At 38.5% G+C, this 21,861-nt stretch overlaps 1 protein-coding gene across 1 annotated transcript in view; it reads left to right on the plus strand.

Moving 5' to 3' along the window:
- The first annotated feature begins 15,825 nt into the window (after positions 1-15,825).
- LOC120515059 (rho GTPase-activating protein 40) overlaps positions 15,826-21,861 on the plus strand; it is a 56,532-nt gene continuing 50,496 nt past the window's right edge. The window contains exons 1-2 of the mRNA XM_039735772.1: positions 15,826-15,907; positions 19,124-19,299. Coding sequence (XP_039591706.1) covers positions 19,134-19,299 — 166 coding nt within the window. The 5' untranslated portion in view covers positions 15,826-15,907; positions 19,124-19,133. The remainder of the gene's footprint in view (positions 15,908-19,123; positions 19,300-21,861) is intronic.

Consider the following 21,861-nt stretch of genomic DNA (forward strand, 5'->3'; position numbering starts at 1 on the left):
ACTTCTGTGGCGCTTCACTGGAGCACTGTGAGCCTGCTGTTGCCCTGCCCCAGCAACGGAAAAACCATCTTGCACAGACAAGGCAATCGCTCTTCAGGACACACTTCAGCGTGACAGTCCCGTTGCGTTTGTGTGGGTTGATCTCAAAATAGTTCAGAAACTTCACAATATGAACAGGCTTACAGGCACTATTGGTCACCCCACCTTTACCCACTCTGCAGACTCAGTATCCAGCCAGGCTGGAGGAGTGCTGGAGGAGCCTGAGGAGGAAAATCTGAGGCAGTGGTGGAGCAGCAACATGTGGGGCAGAGGCAGAAGATACCCGTTGTTCAGAGTTGGCAGATAAAGTGGTTGCATTCAAAGCAAAACTTGATTTATGGGGCAGATGAGTCGGCATTGGGATTTTTGATATGTTTCAAACGCTAGCAGAGGTTGTTAAAGATACCAAGCCAGGGCCTTCTTTCTCCCAGCTGGTGTATGATCACCTATATCAGCTTTCAATAGAGTTTGAGCATTATTCCCAACCACAAAAGACCCCTGAAATGGGAAGGAATGGATCTGTGACCCATTTGTGAATAAGCCACGTGAATCAACTTTGTCTGTGCTTGAAGAAGATCAACTGCTTGAGGTTGCAAATGATGGTGGCCTTAAAAGTATGTTTGAGACAACTTCAAATCTCCATACGTTTTGGATTAAAGTCAAGGTGGAATATCCTGAGGTTGCCACAAAAGCACTGAAAAGTCTGCTTCCATTTCCAACATCCTATCTTTGTGAGGCAGCGTTTTCTGCAGTGACAGCAACCAAAACGAGATTATTGAGTAGACTGAACATAAGCAACACACTTCGCATGTCACTGTCTTCCATCGTCCCCAGATGGGATCGATTGGTGGCAGGAAAATAAGCTTAGGGCTCCCACTGATTCTGCATTATGGTAAGTTGTATAATTTCATTACGATATTATAACTTAATAATAATAGCAATGTAATGTAAATTGTGTATAAAACTGCCCTACGAACCCGCCTCAAATCCTCCACAACAACGGTCCCTGGAAACATTTGCTTCTAGTAAAGCGGATCTTGGTATCAAAAAGGTTGGGGATCACTGATTTAGATCACTGCTTGTGAAAGCAGGTACTTTTTTGTTATAGAGTGCACTTTGACATTTAAAAGAAAATAATTCCTCTAAACAAATTCTTCATTCAAACACAAAGATAAAAACGGCTGTTTCTATGTGTATGGTACATATTAAGTTCTTTTTTCCTCATTTTGTTGTAGAAAATGTAATCCTCCATCTCGTTCTTTGGTGGTGGGAATAGAATTTGATTACTTCATTTATATTCATATGCAATTTTCCATGCTGCATGTGACTGTGTGATTTATTATATAAGCATTATACTCTGCATGATGCAGGATGAAGCTGCACATTAACATCATCATTCCACATGCATCATTGCTCTTTCTATACACAGTTTGAATAAATTATTTATGCTTATTTCTTAAGTTAATATGATAATCATTTAAATGTTTTTAACATGTTATTTGTGACAAATTTTATAAAGATTATAAATGAACATGTAAATCTAACATATATATCTAAAAATACCTGTATGAATAAAATACAGAGAAGGAATGAACATAAAGATCAAATAAACTGTTTGAAAAGAAACAAAGGACAACCTAAAGCCTAACTATCCCACCATCTGTCACTATACACAGCGATTCTGTGCTAACTAACAGATGAGTGGCTCATCCACTTGCTCACATTAATATACTCTCCTGCACCTTGCCCTCCTTCCATTGTCAATGTCAACTACACTGACTATCAATGGCTTCTCCTTGTAGTTTCTACCTCATTCTTGGCTTATCTTCGGCACAGTCTTGGAGATATGTCTGATGTGGAGAGATGGATTACAAAGTCATCGGCAAGCTCAACAAAGCAACTGCTATTCCACTGAAATCCTAACACTGCCTGATGAATCTGGCCTTGAAATTTTCAGATGCACCAACCTGCTGTCTGCCCTTTTCTATCAAGTGATGACCCCCTAATAACTCCCTTTTGTGACTCCCATTTATTGCCTCAGGGGAATCCCACTAGCGTCATACCAGTACCCCAGTCTGCTTCCACTGATTTGGTGCCTTCTAGCAGTCCTTGTTCACACAAGCTGTCTTCTGGGTGATCTGCTCCCCCTGGTATGTGTGAGTGTGTCTGTGTGTTTTTGGCATGTAGTATAATAGCTGACTGCCACATTTATTTGTACTTTGTAGATTAAGTTTAGGTTGAGAATGCTGCCCATTTCAAAAAAAAATCCCTGTGTCATTAATATCTTGAAATAGATCACTTGGGATGACATTTCATTTATGTTCCTTAATTTTCAGTATATTTACCCAAATAAATGCTAAAACAATATTAGTAACTGTAACACAAACGAAGCCAAGACATATAGTATCTGTGATGTTCTTTAGTTTCTGATAGTAAAAAATATCCTGTTCAAAGTAGATGGCTTTGTCATAAAAACTGTTTAGATTTTTAAAACCTTTTTTAACAAGACCAAAAGCCAATGCATTGTTTTATTTATGACTTTTCTATACTTTCAATGTGACTACCCTGCAGAGATCCTTCAGCTCCTGGGACTCATCCAATAGGTTGAGCTTGGTGCACTCTCCATGGGGAATACTTCTTAGGGGCATGTCCAGACAACCTCAGGTGGTTCTGCTTCAAGGTCCTCCTGTATTTCAACAAAAGGCCCACTCAAGCACACCGTCACACGCACACAGGAACCAGTTTAGAATCACCATTTAAGATAATCTGTAGGTCTTGAAGAATGTGGGAGGAAAACTGGAGTACAAAAAGGAAGTTTTATTATGAAGTGAAATAAAACAGGGCATTAACAACAACAACATTTATTTATATAGCACATTTTCATGCAAATAGTGTAGCTCAAAGTGCTTTACATGATGAAGAAAAGATAAATAAAAGACAAAGTAAGAATTAAAATAAGACAACACTAATTAACATAGAATAAGTGTAAGGTCCGATGGCTTAGGAGGACAGAAAAAAAAAAAAAAAAAAAACTCCAGACGGCTGGAGAGAAAAAATAAAATCTGCAGGGGTTCCAGGCCACGAGACCGGCAATTAATTAAGGTGCAACCTGATAAATAACTATACAAATGTGAAAATGTGAATTGTGAGCTTTATAGGAATGCAAACAGTATATAATTGTAAAAGTAATGTGGCAAAATACTATAAAAACAGTAATATCAATCATTGTTACTTAATAACATTCAACGCCTTCAAAAAGTATTAAGACTCATTCAGTTTGTTTCACATTTTGTATGGTGCAGCCTTTCGCTAAATAGGTTTAAATTCATTTTCCCCTCATCAAGCAAGATTTTAGGCATTTTTGCTAATTTACATCAAGGAGCACTCTGGAATAGCTTTTTATTAAAGATATTTCTGTTCTTTGTCCTTTTCAGTTTTCTCCCAACCCTGAATAGACCCTGTCCCTAAAAAAACAACTGTAGAGCATGATGCTGCCACCACCATGCTTCTCTGTTAGAATGATATTGTACAGCAGTGCCTGCTTTTCTCAAGATGCTTAGAATTCTGGTCAAACAGTTCAGTCCTGGTCTTATCAGATCACATAATCTTGCTTCTTAGAGTGTGAGAATCCTTTAGCTGCCTTTTTGCAAAGTCGAGCCGGGGTTTCATGTGTCATCTGGACATTCTGCAATAAAACCTAAATTAGTGGAGTGTTGCAGTAATGCTTGTCCTTCTAAAAAGTTCTCTTATCTCCATAGTAGTGTTCTGGAGCTCAGCCAGAGTGATCATTTGGTTCTTAGTCTCCTCAGTTCTATGAAGAGTTGTCGTTGGTTCAGACTTATTATATTTAGGAAGTATGGAGGCTGTTGTGGTCTTGGGAACCTTCAATACTGCACAAAACGTTTTGCAGCCTTCCTGAGATCAATGCCTTGACACAATTCTGTCTCTAAACTTTGCAAGCAGTTCACTTGACTTTATGGTTGATTTTTGCTCTAATACACATTGTGAACCATGGGACTTTCCATAGAGAGCTGTGTGTCTTTCCTAGTCCTGCTTAAGCAATTGAATGGAACACAGGTGGATTCCAAACAAGGTACTGAAACATCTCAATGATTATCAGTAGAATGGGGTTAACAAAAAAATGCAATTTCTAACAAGTAATCAAAAGACGGAGTCTGTAACAAGACTGATTTGGTGAGTGAAGGTCTTTGGCTTTATACATGCTCTGCAGGAAGAGGCAGGATATGGGCGGAAGTGAGGTCGGCAGAAGGGCTTTCTCTGGAATTGGAGGTAGGTGGAGATTTATTGGTCTTCCCTTCTGGAGGTCTGCAGAAGAGGGAGAAAAGGCATTAGTGCGATTCATCAACCCCTGATTCTTTAGCTTACCCTCGGTCAAGCCCTTAGACTGCCTCCCATGCGCACGTGTGTGACAGTGTAAAATCTTATTTTCAGTTTGTCATTCTGGGGTATTGAGTGTTGCTTGATGAAAAATGAATTTACATGATTTTAGCATAAGGCTGGAACATAGCAAGATGTGAAAAAGTGAAGGGTCTGAATACTTTCTGAATCCACTGTAATCTATAAAATCAAGTACTGTAATAAATATCTTAACCATTTGTTAACCTCAATGGTAATTTAGAACAATTAGACTTAAGCTTTTTAAAATTGTGCTAATTATTAAGTGTGTTCAGTAAATAGATGGACTGTGAGTTATAAAGTCAGGATATTGCATTTAGGTGATTATTGATTAATCCTTCCATCCATCTATACATCCAATATTCTCAACCTGCTTATCCTTTTGCTGGAGCCTATCCAAGCAAAATAGAGTACAAGGCAGGAGCAATCTCTGGATAGGACAGTAATAATTACATTCATATTCTAAGGCATTTAATTGACATGCTGTATCATACTCTATGGCAAAAGTAATAAAAATATAAAATTTTGCATAAAAAATACATGCAGAGAATAAATGAAAGAGATATATTGTACATTAAATAATTTCATAAAAAGAAACGTGGAATAAAAAGATAATATATAGGGAACATATCATATGAAAATTATTGTTGGTCTGTGCTGTAGGTAATGTCTCTGTTTCACAGCACTTGGACCCTGGTTTGATTGCTCCTGGGGTGTTCTCTGCAAAGGGTTTCCATTTTCTTCTTGTGTTCACTCTTGTCTCTTCTTAGAGCCCAAAGGCACAGACATTTCTCATTGATAACTTCAAATTTAATTTGTATATGAGAGATTGTTCTGTGATGCACTGGGTTCTGCTTTGTATTCAGTGCTTCTAGAATAGTTGCCTCTCTCTTCACAACCACGGGCTTGATAAAAGGATACTGGATGGTTAGATGGATACGAACATATCAGTATATACAGACCGGACCTAACACTTCCCTTGTAGGTATTGAACACCTGATTTTTCATTTACAGGATGATTATTAACTTACTTTGCACTAGTGTTAATAAAAAATCAAAAACTGCTCTTTTAATTAAAATGAAAACAGATGAAAACAGACTGATTGATTCATTGAGGTGAACAGAATGTCTTTTACAAGCTACTATTGCTGTGTGCTTATGCTTTCAAGAGCTCTTTGACTTTTGGTTCCTTAGTCACACATCACTTAGCAGATATTTATCTACTATGTGTGAAATAGTTGATTGCACATATAAGATTAATGCCAACTTTTTCTCCTAACCTTATGTTTCAGTGATGGCAGTAAGACCTTAGGCCAGTGGACCATTTTTGACTGTTAACCTGCCTTTCCTTACATTGCAATGCACAGGACTGTCTGTTTTTAAACACCCGACTGGAGACAGAAGATGTTTTATGACAGGTTTTCAGGCATACTTATAACCATGCTTTGTGGCATATGCCGTAATTCATCTGTATGTTCTTCTTATGCTTGTTAGGATGCACAATTCACAACTGTATGGATTTGTGTGCCTAAAATATGTTCAGGGAGTTGTTCTGGTTATCAGGCATGTCGTCCAGCCCATCTGTTATGTTGATTCTGATGAGATTTATGTGACTGATTACAACAAGAACTCAAGATGTATTTTTGCAGGCAGTGATGATGGACCTATAGTTTATGAATCAATAACTAAAAGTTTTAAAATTGTGATAGATCAATGACAGTGAAAGTAATAAAATGGAGCAATATTAAATTAGGCTATAAGGCAAATTGTCATTTTAAGTTTTGGTTTAAAAAAAAAGTTTAGCATGGGGTGGGAATCAGAGTCATAGAGTTGGACTCAGAAGCAATTACATTAAGGTGGGTTAGAGTGAATAAAAATGTATAACCCTGACTCCAACTAAAAGTAAATCTATACTAATAAAAGGCAAAGCCCTCACTCACTCACTCACTCACTCACTCACTCACTCACTCACTCACTCACTCACTCACTCACTCACTCACTCACTCATCACTAATTCCCTAACTTCCCATGTAGGTAGAAGGCTGAAATTTGGCAGGCTCATTCCTTACAGCTTACTTACAAAAGTTGGGCTGGTTTCATTTCGAAATTCTAGATGTAATGGTCATAACTGGAAGCTATTTTTCTCCATATACTGTAATGGAGTTGAGCTCGAAAGCTGTGGGGGGCGGAGTTTCGTGTGACATCTTCACGCCTCCCATGTAATCACATGAACTGACTGTCAACGCAGTACGTAGAAAACTAGGAAGAGCTCCAAAAAGCGCTGAAGAAAACATGCATTATACAATTGAGAAGGCAGCGAAACAATAAGAAGCTAGCGAGTGACATATACAACCATATTCATGAGTGCAGCTACTTCGGAAACAAAGCACGGTGTAAACCTAAAGTTTAAATTAAATTCATAGACAGGCTGCCACTAGCGTTTGTCATGCCCACGGCTAATGCGGGATACAAGTTTAATGACTTCCTAAGGACGCAGGATATAAATGAGAGTTTTGATCACTTTGTAACTAAGTTCACATTGATGGTGAAGGGCTGTGCTTATGCAAATTCCAAGAGACTGTCTTTGTGGGGGGGATTGACAGTTAAGGCGGGTGGGGGAGTCACGTCATCATCTCCCCTCCCATTCACCTCATTTCGCTCTGAGCTGAGCTCCGTAGCTAACGCAGTCTTACGGAACCAACTTTTTCAGGCTGCCACCAAATACTCACAGAAAAATCCACAAGTTAATACACACGCTGTCTCTAGAGTTTCTCCACACTCTGAATCCCCCAGGCACTACTTTCAAAAGGTTACATTGACAACCGTGTTACATTATTTTTAAAATGTTTCCTTTTCTTAGCACAAGCACAGCTGATAAGCTTCGATGCGTGTGCTCCATAATGCACTAAAAAATAACGCATTTAATCACACTTTGCATTCCAAGCAAAGGGGAACTTCTGTCAATGCATGATTTCCTGGTACACCGATTACATTGATGTACACATCAGAGCTACAAAAATGTAACAGTCAGAAGAAAGCGCGTTGATACGACTGATTGGAGGAAAATTTCATTTCAAAAGACTACCCGATGGAAGCCTTGATAAAAGCGTGGTTTTGTGCACATATATATATATATGTATATGTATATATATGTGGATGTATATGTATATATACTGTATATACAGGTATGTGTGTATATGTATATATATGTTTATGTGTGTGTGTATATATATATATATATGTATATATATATATATATATATATATATATATATGTATATATATATGACAGCAACACTCATGACAATGACAATGTCAATCATGTTACGTTATTATTAAAATGTTTCCTTTTCTTTTCATTACTTCTTTAACACACTACTATATATATATATATATACATGTATAGAGAGAGATATATATATATATATATATATATATATAGAGAGAGATATAGATATGTATATATGTATATGTATATATGTTTATATGTGTGTGTATGTATGTATGTATGTATATATATATATGACAGCAAGACTCATAACAGTGACAAAACAATTACATTGACAATCATGTTACGTTATTTTTAAAATGTTTCATTTTCTTTTTCTTAACTTCTTTAACACACTACTTCTCCGCTGCGAAGCGCGGGTATTTTGCTAGTCTTCTTATATAATATGCTACCGTGGCTGTCCATTTGTCTGTCCAGGATTTCAAATCACCTGTAGCTTGCAAACCGTTTGACCCATTGACCTGAAATTTGCCACACATATACGATGTGAAGTCTACTATCCACTTTCGGGGTGATGATTGACCTCCAAAGTTTTTCCACTTTTTATTTTTATTTTATTGTAGAATCAACTCTTGGCAGTGGAACTTGCATACGGGTGCCGTTCTCATCCCTACCACCTTCGCCGTCACTTCCATTACTTCTTCATATCTTAAATCATTTTTGAGGCAGATTGATGACTTAAATGCCAGCTTAAGTGAACAATTAAAGAAAATGTACTAAGTAATTGCAACACAAACACTGACTTAATCAGTTTTATCGTGAAAAGATGCCGACAAAAGAAGAGAAGAAGTGGGCCACTTGGGTGGAGAAAAGAAGAGCTGCTCACAAAGCAGTATGAGCATCAACATCTGAGCAAACAAATGCTAAACATACAGAGAAAGAGTAGGAAAACAATATCAAGTGTCAAGTCAAGTGTCTTCACTGCACGTTATTGTGCAGTATGCTGTTACTGGCTGTAATATAATCTGTTATATTTTCCAATTTCACATATACTGATTAGATTAAATAATTTTTTCTTCTAGCCTTTTGATAAAAATATACCCTATTTTAACATTTTTGTAATGTCTTTAATAAATAATATGAAAAAAAAACCAGAATGGCATCCCGACAACCTTTACATTCAAACTTTAACAGGTTATGGTGCTAAGAAGTAGCCTGATGATTCATGTTGGCATTGATAAATCTTGTATGTTATATGCATTCAATTAACATAAATATATTAGCCTAATTACAAATAGAGACGTTGGTTTCGAATTTGGAGTTGTTGGTACCATAAATCGAGGAGTCGGAGTTGGAGTCAAAGTTTTTGTGTACCAATTACAAAGCCCTGGTCACCATTTCTATCTGTTAGTGAAATTAAAGCTACAGAAATATAAAATGTTCCTCTTTCTTACTGCACCAATTTGGCTGTATATTGCCTGAAGGTAGGCACTGGATACACCTTTTACACCTGACTGTTATCATTTATGACAATTTTGTAGTCTTTCAAACTGTTTAGTCTCTTGTAGGCAGCAGTTTAGATTAATTAATATTCACTGTGTGTCACTGTGGCCTCTGTATTTAATAAGCTTTGAACTTATATAAATACACATTTTTTTAAATATTATTCTGTTATATACATCTACACTGTTTGTTTTATTTCTACTTATTATGTTATATTGCTTGCTTTTCCTTTTTATCGTGCATCATTGCTTTTTGTATTCATTATTGTGCTGTATCAATCTGTGAGTATTTCCTGGATTGTTTCAGGAAAAAATCTTTATTTTCAGACATTTTTAGAAAAAATGGGGAGGCAAAGCTCCTAGTTAGAAACTCATTGCTATATTGTACCCAAACAGTATTATCTTAAGGTTATAAAAAGTGTTACCACGCTCTAGACTTGTAAATTGTGCCCCTTCCACCCACCCAACTTGATATCGCGAAGAGCCTGAGAGCCCCTCAGCTAATAAAGAGAGAGAGATACAGAGAGAGAGAGTCAGCAACAACAGGATTCACCCTGCTGATATTTGATATTCAAAGATGGTCTTCCTGTACAGCTTGATGTTGGCTATGTTGCAGATTGTCTACTACAGGTTAAGTATAAGATTATTATTTGTGTTGTGTTGTGATTTTTTTGCTATTGGGATTATTATGTCACTTTTGTGGGTTTGGGACAGTACTTTACACAGAACAGGCTTTCCACTGTGTATTTTCCAGCATTGAACTTGGTCCATTTGTGGAGCTAATGCTCCTTCCTAAACACATCTCCTAATAATAGAAATCTGACGTAATGGTAGCATAAACTATGATAAAGTAAGCTAAAACTATGTAGTAATGAAGGATGCTCAGAGGTTATTAGAAAAACATACATTTAATGTCTATAATTTCTGGTTTTCTTCCACAATCAAAAGACATACTTTTATGTTAATTAGTAGTGGACAATAACCCCTGTAGATGAATGTAAGTGTTTTTTAAAGAGGCATGTGCAAGGTAACAACTTTATGGCTAGTTCCTGCCTTTCTGGTATTGCTAATGGGAAAAAAGTCTGTGGGATGTTCACCAAGAAAACTGCTATGCAGTTTTAAGGAGTTTTGTGGGAAGATTAACAATCAAAGGATGGGCATTGCTAGTATGGCATCACTTAAAGGCCTATTCAATGTAGAATGGATATTGGATAAAATACCTTTGGACTGGCAGACTGGTGTAGTAGTCCTCATTTTTAAAAAATGTGACCAGAGGATGTGCTCCAACAACAGAGGGATCACATTCCTTAACCTCCCAGGTAAGGTCTATGTACAGCTGCTGAAACGGAAGGTCTGTCCCATTCTTCAGCCTAAGAAACAGGAGGAACAATATGGATTCTGTCCTGGCTGTGAAATAGTACATTGGCTTTTCTCCCTGACAGTTTTTGGATACATGGGCTATGATAACCCAGTCTACATGTGTTGTGTAGTGTATTGAGGGAGGTCATAGTCAAATTATTGAAAGTATAAAGTTGTTTTCCAGCAAAAACTAATCTATCTATCTATCTATCTATCTATCTATCTATCTATCTATCTATCTATCTATCTATCTATCTATCTATCTATCTATCTAGTATATCCTTTAAAGTATGACCTTCATAAGAATCTGATCACATACAGTTAGGTCCATAAATATTTGGACAGAGACAACTTTTTTCTAATTTTGGTTCTGTACTTTACCACAATGAATTTCAAATGAAACAACTCAGATGCAGTTGAAGTGTAGACTTTCAGCTTTAATTCAGTGGGGTGAACAAAACGATTGCATAAAAATGTGAGGCAACTAAAGAATTTTTTTAACATGATCCATTCATTTCAGGGGCTCAAAAGTAATTAGACAAATTAAATAACTGGAAATAAAATGTTCATTTCTAATACTTGGTTGAAAACCCTTTGCTTGCAATGACAGCCTGAAGTCTTGAACTCCTGGACATCACCAGATGCTGGGTTTCCTCCTTTTTAATGCTCTGCCAGGCCTTTACTGCAGCAGCTTTCAGTTGCTGTTTGTTTGTGGGCCTTTCTGTCTGAAGTTTAGTCTTCAACAAGTGAAATGCATGTTCAACTGGGTTAAGATCAGGTGACTGACTTGGCCATTTAAGAATTTTCCACTTCTTTGCTTTAATAAACTCCTGGGTTGCTTTGGCTGTATGTTTTGGGTCATTGTCCATTTGTATCATGAAATGCTGCCCAATCAAGTTGACTGCATTTAGCTGGATTTGAGCAGACAGTATGTCTCTGAACACCTCAGAATTCATTTGGCTGCTTCTGTCCTGTGTCACATCATCAATAAACACTAGTGTCCCAGTGCCACTGGCAGCCATGCATGCCCAAGCCATCACCCTGCCTCCACCGTGTTTTACAGATGATGTGGTATGCTTTGGATAATGAGCTGTTCCACACCATCTCCATGCGTTTTTCTTGCCATCATTCTGGTAGAGGTTGATCTTGGTTTCATCTGTCCAAAGAATGTTTTTCCAGAACTGTGCTGGCTTTTTCAGATGTTCTTTAGCAAAGTCCAATCTAGCCTTTCTATTCTTGAGACTTATGAGCGGCTTGCACCTTGCACTGCACCCTCTGTATTTACTTTCATGCAGTCTTCTCTTTATGGTAGACTTGGATATCGATACGCTGACCCCTGGAGAGTGTTGTTCACTTGGTTGGCTGTTGTGAAGGGGTTTCTCTTCACCATGGAAATGATTCTGTGATCATCCACCACTGTTGTCTTCCATGGATGTCCAAGTCTCTTTGCGTTGCTGAGTTCACCAGTGCTTGCGTTCTATCTCAGGATGTACCAAACTGTAGATTTTGGCACTCGTAATATTGTAGCAATTTCTCAGATGGGTTTTTTCTGTTTTCGCAGCTTAAGGATGGCTTCTTTCACCTTTGACTGCATGTTGTCTGTTCACAGCAAAATCTTCCACATGCAAGCACCAGACCTCAAATCAACTCCAGGGGCCTCATGTATAACGCCGTGCGTAGAACTCGCACTATAACATGGCGTAAGCACAAAAGCCGAAATGTGCTTACGCACAGAAAAATCCAGATGCAGGAATCTGTGCGTCTCCAACTTCCACGTTCTTCCGCTACATAAATCCCGATCAGCGTGAAAACTAACGCTCGTGCACGCGCATTATGTAACGTCCCAACTCCTCCCAGAATTATGCCTCTTTGAATATGCAAATCAATATAAATCGCCCTTAAGCGCAGCCTTCTGTGAAAAGACAATGGGAAAAGCACGGGGAAAATATAAGAATTTCAGCGAATACCAAGTGGAGGCAAACGAAAAACATACTATTTGTTCAAATAAACCGTGGTATAATCAACAAAAGGAAGTTGATCGAGTGACATAGCGTGTTGGAGAAACTTGAAAGCTCACGTTCACAAAATCGCACAGTGCCGGAAATAAAAAAGAAGTCACATATCAAAGTCGCCGTGAAAAGCCGAGTTGTAGCCCACTGTCTGAGTGTCATATGAAAGCTTATTAGGGTACAGAGAAAAAAAGGCACACAGTGGGGAAAAGCACAAAATGTCCACTTCAATCTTGACATTTCCACTTTAATCACGTAGTTTATTTTGTCATTAAAGTAGAACATCATAAACTTCATCTTAAAATCGTTTAATTAACCAGTTTCTCAAATCACATCGTAATTAAAGTAGCACGTTAAATGCTTTGTTTTGTATTTGATCTTCTATGTGCCTATGTGTGTGAATCACTACTTGCTTCTTAAACCGGCTCTCTTCCTCCAACTGGACACAGAATCCATTACATTTGTGATATTACAGCTCTCTGAATAACTAAAATACTGAGATGTATACGTGATATCATTTTCATGATGATAGGAGTTAAAGCACGTTATTAAACATGTGTTTCACTTCAATGAAATAATTTATTGCAGCAGTACTCAGGGGCAGCTCTAGGCTTGTGGTGGCACTGGGCAGAGGAAGAATCGGTGGCTCCTTCACCCGCCAATGTCAGTAAGGTAGCTTATGCACGGTGGATGGCCACGTCCGTTGCAGACACTGCATAGCCGCCTCGTGCTCATGACACAAGCATTTAACTTTTGCCGAAATTTGTCGCTGCATTTTTAGCTGTGTTGTTATTTTCTCTTTCTGTTTTATATTCAATATAAATTGGCGTAGCTGCCACTGCAGTCCTTGCTTTTCTTTCCCCAAGTAACCGATCGCCACACAATCAGCTCTGTAATAGAAGTTAAGCCATCTGTAAGCTTAGCGCCGATTCTTCAAAACGTTTAAGGAACATTGAAATATCTTCGTAGTACATGTTTAATTATTCTATCCTTCACGACACTCCCAGTGAAGAATATAGATTATTTAAATGAAGTTAAAGTTTTGTCTGTATAATTTAATAAACATATTTTGCTGCATTTCACCTTAAAAATGATATTGTCATCATATGTAAATACGCTTTATAAAGTGGCCCAGGTTGTGAGATATTATAACTGTAGTGCAAGTTTACAGTGGGGTGATTGTACTTATACGTACAGACAGTTCTACAAGGTGCAATTGATTGAGTGCATTTAAAGTTCTTGGGATGAAACTGTTTCTGAACCGTGAGGTCCGTACAGGAAAGGCTTTAAAACGTTTTGCAGTGGCTGAGACAGCGTGTCCATGAAGCTGTATACCGACAATTCTCTTTCCGATCAGCTGCTGCTGTGATTCACACTCAGATACAGTGATATAAATACTCCGAGTGGTGCAGTGAGAGTAATATGGAAAAAGATGATCCGCTGTGGCAACTCCTAACGGGAGGAGCTGAAAGAAGAAGGAGAAGTGAGAGTAACAATGCTAAAGCAGTTATGGTATTTGGAATACTATGGCTGTTCCCTGTACCATTATATTGTTACAAGTTAATTACAATCAGATGACTTACAATAATAAACAATATGCGGTTAGTTTCAGTATAAAGCCACGTCAGGAAAATAAGGTGTAACCACACAGGAACAGTAGCACTGCTTTGATGCTGGGTGCCGCCAGTCTGCAAAACCGAGCAGAGAACTTGCGTATGACAAGGCATGAGGTACCGTGGAAAAGTGCGTGGCTTTACGCCAAGTGTAGGTTTTATACATCGCAATTTGAATGTGGAAAAGTTCTTACGCAACATTTCTGTGTGTACGCACCATTAATACATGAGGCCCCAGGTCTTTATACTCTCCAAATGTTAAGGCCTTGAGAGACCCCCATAAACTGTGGCCAGTTTATACTGGCATTTAATCTTGTCTACCAGATGGGGTGGCTTGCCAAGCTGCCCACCTTAAGGTCCCACAAACTCTTCTAAACTTACCTCCCATCCCTCTCTATTTCTCTCAGCTTCAGAGACCTTCTCAGAATTACAATAGATTTGGGTCAGCTCTACTTTCCCTCTAGGGGTCCTTTCTGTTACTGCACTATGGAACAGTGAGTTCTCATCAGAGATCCACATGTCCACTAAAGCTTTACTGCTTTAAAGGTAAACTCCATTTTTGCTGTCCCAGTCTGGGACCTCTGTCAGTCTGGTGGTCAGGTAGCCTTCTTCTAGCCATCCATGGAATTGCTGTCTTTCCATGAGGAGTGCCAGACATTTCAGCAACTGATGGGTTGGTTGACTTCCGTATCCTAGGAGGAGACTACATGTTACCCAGGCTGGACCTTACTCTTTGTTTGCCCACATTCCCCTGTCCTTCAGCTTTTTGAGAGTAAACTGTTAATAGAAAAGACATACTTCCTTCTGGGATTGCCCTGGCATGACATATAATCCCTATGAATGCATTTTACCCTCTCCTTCACTCCTCCCTTTAGCCTTGTTGGGAAATTCCTCTGATCTGTGTCAACCTTTATTCCCCCAGTTCCCATGTCACCCTGTTTGTACTCCATCTCAGGATATTTGTCTATATATTCAGTATATTTATCCTATACTTTTATATAAATAAACAAGCAGAATCAATTGATAGTATCATTTCTACTTTTGCACCTGATCCTTTGGAGATTTTTTGTGAAAGAAACTAAGAGTATGCAATTTTCACAATACACCATATGTAGTATCTGTGGCAGACTGGTTTGACAGCCTCTCATTTCATGTGGTGGCCTTGTCCACCTAATGTTCAGTTGGTTCAGCTGTTCACCACTTGTTTTAAACAATGCGCTTTCTCATGAAAGATGTTTTCAAATTTGTAAAGGTCTGAATTCCCCACTTAATGTAAACAGGATGCACTCCATTTTTATAGCAATTATTCCAGGAGGAAATGAGCCTGACATATTTATCTTGGGGAACGGAAGGTGTCCTGGGGGATTAAGATGCTATAACTCAGAATAAAATTAAATAAAAAGGTTTTTGGGCTAGATCGTGGTATGAAGAAGATTAGCAGAACCATGCTGAAATATATACATTGTCCTTATGTCCAAGAGCAGCAGCTACAGGCACAATCACTTTGGCCGAGGCTTGTTTGAGTCCTTCCTGAGGATGTGCTCCTCTGACGTTGCTGCTGCAGTGACCTTGCTAGGTTTAATATGTTTAATGGATTACAAGGGAAACAGCTTGAGGTGGACGGGCAGCTTCTGTTTCCGGATCTCTCCATTCAGACCAAGCAGCTCTGCTGTACACAGATGACATTAAACTCCTGGATAAGAGTGACAGACTCACTGAGCTCACTGCCTGCTTTAACAGGTAAGCTGGTTACAATTGTAACAACTGTGACTGGACAGGCTCAGTTCTCTGACCTTTGAAAACGTTAACGTGGCTTTTGGTGGATGGAATTGGCCTCTTTTTTCTGCTTTGTACCTCTTAAAATCTGCCTATACTGTAGATATTTTTTTTGGGAGATGGTATATATATCTCACAAGGATGAAGAATTCTGAAAAGGTAGGGGTATCTAGAGTGGTGCTATATACCAACATTTGAATGGATTGTGGAGCTTATTGTTTTCATTTGGCAGAGTTTTAATTTGATCTGTCCAATATTATTTTGACAATGTGGAATGTCCTCCTGATTTCTCTCACTCTTCACAGCTTCTGTTTCTTGAACAGTGGAACGTTTAGTTGTGAAGTTCCACCTGTGCTCTTTGTATCTCACTACAGTTTTGTTGCTTTCATTTAGTACATCCCACGGTATCTTGTGGAATGTGCCATGAGGTACTTGGTGTGTTTTGTTTCCTGCACCTTACATGGTGTGGTGCACATGATTTAAGTATTCTTTTTTAATACATTTGACTAACAATGTAAGCATTCTTTCCCATTTTTGGAAATTCTCTCTCGTCTTTTACTTTTTGGGACAGATTTGATGTTGATTGTTTTGGCACCAAACTCTGAATGTGTCTGTGGTAAGCCAATGCACTTTGTACACTCAGTGCTGTATGGTAGCACATGTCACCTATAGCCAAGTAATTTGATGTTTTAAAGTCCCTAGTAGTTGCTTCTTGAGCTGAAAGAATATTTATTTACCTCAGGAGTGGCTCAGGTTGGTATATTTTAATCTTTAAATTTCAAAGCTTTTAATACTTTGTCAGACAAAGATTCATTTTAATACTATAAATAATAGCATGTTTGTAGTGTACGTAGTTTCAGGCCATGACAGGGGAAGTTAGAGGAGATATATGTCCTATGCAATAGTGAAAATATTATACTGGAAGCAGCAGAAAGCACCAAAACCATGAAAGAAATGCTTCCAAGACTCCAGGGATGCTCTTGATCATTTAATCAGTATGACTTAATCTACATAACACTTATGGGTAGGCACACTCATCATAGTCATGGAGATGCATATGACTGAAGAGGTTTTAAAGTGTATGTTTTGTAAGTTCAGTTTTTCCTGGGATTTTAGAACCACACACTTTGTGATGCTTATGTATGGGGTGGTAAGAAAATGAAGGGCGCTGTTTGTCAGTGAGCTTTATGTCGATGTAATTTTAGGGCTCTGTTGGTTACATTTGACAGATGTTCAGGCATCTTGAGGCTGGCTATAAAGTATGTTTTGTTTTATGCCTTTGAGGTGTATGTTTCACTTGGATCATTTCTTAATATGTTCCTGAGCAAGTTGGGTTGCTGACTGACTCTAAATTACCTCAGTGTAGCAAGTATGGGTATTTGCAATGTGATAAATGGTCTCCCCATCCTGGGTTGTTTGGTTTCTTGGCACTCTTTGATGTTTGATTAGGCTCTTTAAACTCAGAAAATGGACTGATGGATCTTAATAGTTTTTTAAAAATAAGTTATCTCGCGTTAGGCGTTATACATACAGTAATAATCTGAAATTCCATGAGGCAAAATTTTTCTTTGCACCTTTTCATTCTAGTATAGTTTAATTATTGCTATTTTTATTTGTGTCCACTTCTTTAAACAACTAAGGATAAAAATAAACAATGCTTTTGGTTACAGATGAGCACCCAATTGCATCATTTTCATCATCGTGACTCTTTAGGGGTAGATACACAGTTTCTTCAATTAAAATGTCAAATAACTTTCATGAACCTTTGATACTTCATTCTGTTGTTTACTGATACTTCATCACCCTGTTTTTGGAGTTAATACAAGAAATTAGGTCAGTAACAGTAAAACTGAGGGTGGTTTTATTCACATTAGTGGAGGTTCGATTGTACTTTGCTTAGAGATAATGTGCACACAAAGAAAGAAGACACAAACAACAAAAAATGTTTGGGGCACCAATAAATAACGCAATTCTCTCCTCCACTCCTCCCAGCAAGCTCTGTCAACTACCTCCCAACTTCAGCTCACCTGCTTGGTCTCCAACAGTTCTTTAAATAGTCCTTGACCTGGAAGTGCTTCTGTTCTTCTTCCCTTGTGACTTCCAGCACTTCCGGGTCAGCTGGAGAATTCAGGTTTTAATCAGCCCACAAGTACTTCCGTTGTCATAGTTCATTAGTACTTCTGGGCTAGGTGAGAATTTGTTCTCCCACCAACTTCCCACAGCATCCCCTAGCGGCACCCACGGCAGCCAACAGGGCTGTGCTGCTGAACTCCAAATCCCGTAGTACCCTGTGGGCATCAGGGGCACCACTGCAGTCCAGGGAAGCTACCATCTATCGTCTTGGGAGAGGCAGTGTCCTTGATAAGCTGCCTTCCCCCATCCTTCCATTACTGGGGAGTCCCAGCCAAGATAAACTGCCGGCCGTTCCTTACAATATATATATAATGAATGAATTAAAATGGCTTTAACAGTAAATATAACAGCATCTTAAAATGGTTTTAAAGCTAATTAAAATCAAGATGAAAATTCTGGCACGGGCAACATGTTGGTCCAGTAGATAGTGATTCCACCTCACGGATCCAGCATCCTAGTTCGGAATCTTGTACCCACATGCTGTCTGTGTGGAGTCTGCACATGCTCCCCATGGTTTTTCTCCGGGCATTCTGGTTTTCCTCCCACATACACAAAGAGATGCAGGTTATGTTAGGGACTGTCTCGAAACTGGCCCCAATGTGAATAAGAGTGTGGGAGTGCTCCCTAAAATGAACTGGCATCCTGTCCAGTGCTCTTTTCTGCCCAGTCCTGCCAAGATATGCTTTGACGTCACACTACCCTCAACTGGATAAAGAGGGGTTAAGGTTAAGAAAGTATGTATGAATATTGAACGTCAAGAGATATACTGTATAATTGTTTTCAGAATTATTCCTGGAATCAAACAGCTAGAAGAGTAAATATTATTGTTAGACTAGTGTCATGAAATACTGGAAACAAAACTGGTATCAGTCCTGGATGGGGTACTCCAGTACCTATAACAGAACATACTCATGCCCTTTCTCAGTTATTTGATTGCAATTTAAAGTCACTACATAAATAAGGATATTGTAGAATAACATAAGAAATGTACTGTTTTCATTTAAAATCCTTTTATTAATGAATATCTTCTCACCTGCTTTGCTTTAGATACTTTAGGATGAATCTGGACAGTTGGACAAACCCATCATGTCAGCTCAATGCTGACAATCTGTACTTCCACTCCTCTCTATCTGATGCATTCTGGAATGAAGTGGAAAGTATTTGGCAAGGAGGAAGCATCTCACAGACAGAGGGTAGCATGGGCTCTACCAGGCAGCCTGAGGGTAAGAGAAGTTATTGACAGCAGAGCACTACAATATGAATTAATTTAACAGGAAAGGTCTAGGATGAGTGCTTCAGTAACCGTATATTGGGTTATGTATGAGCACTATATTCATTTAAGACATTTACATCTATGCTCTTGTATATCTATATACAGTATATAAAATAGACTGTCTGTCTACATGTTCCCTATATAATCCTACACCCTTTGACCGATCTGGATCAGATTTTGCCTAGTTGCTCTCTAGGATCATACAGATAAGGCAAACTACTTTGGAACCCAAAATTTGAAACCCTGGGGATCCCCGTGCCTTTTCTCTGTGTGGTACAATTTGCACACCAGTGCCCACCTACTGGTTCAGAAGTTGTAAAACACCTGACCAGACAAAATGACCAAAGCCTAACAATATCTCATGTAATAAAATTAGCTTTTGTTGAGGGATGTTGAATGAGGCTTGATTGAGAGTAGAAGTGCAGCACAACACAAAGGAGAATCAGAGTGTTTTTGTCTCACTCCTGGTTTTCTTCATAGTTTAAGTATTATAAACTGTCCACCTTGAACTAAAAAGACGAGTTAGACATGACAGCACTCATGGTTACCGCCTGAGAAAGAGTTACCTCAATTCTGGAACCCAAAAAGAGAAAATTCTTGACTCACAAGAGCATAGAAACAGTGTGGATGACAGATGGGGCAGCTAGCAATAACAACATGGGTCACCATTCTCAACTTCTCAACTAGAAAATGTAAACTCCACATAGACAGTGTTCTATCTATCTATCTATCTATCTATCTATCTATCTATCTATCTATCTATCTATCTATCTATCTATCTATCTATCTATCTATCTATCTATCTATCTATCTATCTATCTACAAATTACTCAGTCCACACCAGGAGACTCTGACTAGTACTGTATCTATTTATTTGATTTAATTTATATTGTTGCATTCAATATCTTTTTGTCTGTTATTGCTATTGCAAAAACATGCCAATTATTTGAAATTCACAAGGGTGATTTGATGGTATAATAATATTTTGATGTTGCTATCATACAGCTCAAGGAAGGTGGGCTCAGTTTTCATTCCAGCTACCGACTAGAAGGAGTTTGAATGTTGTCCTCTTGTGCACACATTAGACTGATTCCTTCTAATTGGTTGTGGGTATTTTTTTTTTGTGTGCCCTGAGTTGGTTTATTGTCTTGGCATACAGTACATCTGATACTTTGAATTCCCTGTGTTATTGCAGAATACATTTGTAAGACTATTTCCAGTTTATGCTACTTAAAGATGCCAGTAGGCTAACAGATCTGACAAATGAAATCATTATTGGAAGTGGAAATTTAGAAATGTAGTAACAAATATTTGAGTAACCTGCTGTGATAAAGATTTCACAAGCTGTCTAGCAAGCTAAAGAAAGTTATGTTTATTTCAGTAGTCTGATTCACTTGTTTGATGTAGCGTTCTAGGCAGTGTAGACATATAACAGCTGCCTGGTGTCATTGATCACTGCTTGGCTCCATGGAACTAGCACGGTGATAGCAACTTTTACATGAACCTGCTGTAACATTCAGCTGTGAATCTGTTACTTTGGTGTGAAAAACAAAATATTAGGGCAGGACGTGTGGTGTAGTGGTTAAGGCTTTGGACCTCAAACCTTGAGGTTGTTGGTTCAGATCCTGCTATTAACACTGGGTGACCATGAGCAAGTCACTTGACCTGTCTGTGCTCCAATTGGAAAGCCAAAAGAAATGTAACCAATTGCATCATAAATCTTGTAAGTCACCTTGGATGAAGAAGTCAGTTGAATAAGTAATTGAGTCACATTATGGTTTCATGTCACTGATTTAGTAAAAGTGTGGCCTAACTTACTGCTAAATATAGGTGTGGTAGAGGCATTTGTTCCTTAAAAGATAACATCTTGCTTTTTACGTTAGTGAAACTAGAGAGGGATAATCTACATGTAGCCCAGTTTTGTGATTGGACTGGTAGTGTGCTCAAAGCTTCCTTTGGGTTTGTACCAGTGCAAATGACTCCCGTCTGTATTGACTTTGAATTTGAACAATAAACTTGAAAGAGTGCTAATATTTAGCAAAAAATGGACTTCCTTATGGAAATAAATTATCAAAACAAATGTGTCTTTCTTGAATAATTACCTGCATCATCTAACTTAGTCAAATTTGCTTAATCCAATACTGGGTTGCAGGATGTCAGAACCTTTATCAGTAGCACTGGGCGCAAAGTAGGAAATACTCTTGGACTGAGGCGCCGGTCTATCACAGGGCCTACTCATGCACACCAATGTTCTCATACGGTTTTCGTTTCACCAATCTTTGGAGATGTGGGTGGAAAATTAGAATACCTGGAGCCCCAGGGCAGACATGTGGAGAATGTGCATCGCCCTAGGGGAAATAAAATGCAGCAGGATCTGTGAGGTAGCAGCACTAACCATTGTACCTCCATGCCTCCCCTTAATAATGACTTGCTTCCTCAAATTCTCTGAGTTCATAATTTGCTGACTGTTTGAATTCTTAATGTCTTTTTCCTGTATGCGCTGCTTATTTCA

The sequence above is a fragment of the Polypterus senegalus genome, chromosome 14, assembly GCF_016835505.1.
Source record: "Polypterus senegalus isolate Bchr_013 chromosome 14, ASM1683550v1, whole genome shotgun sequence".
NCBI lineage: Eukaryota > Metazoa > Chordata > Cladistia > Polypteriformes > Polypteridae > Polypterus > Polypterus senegalus.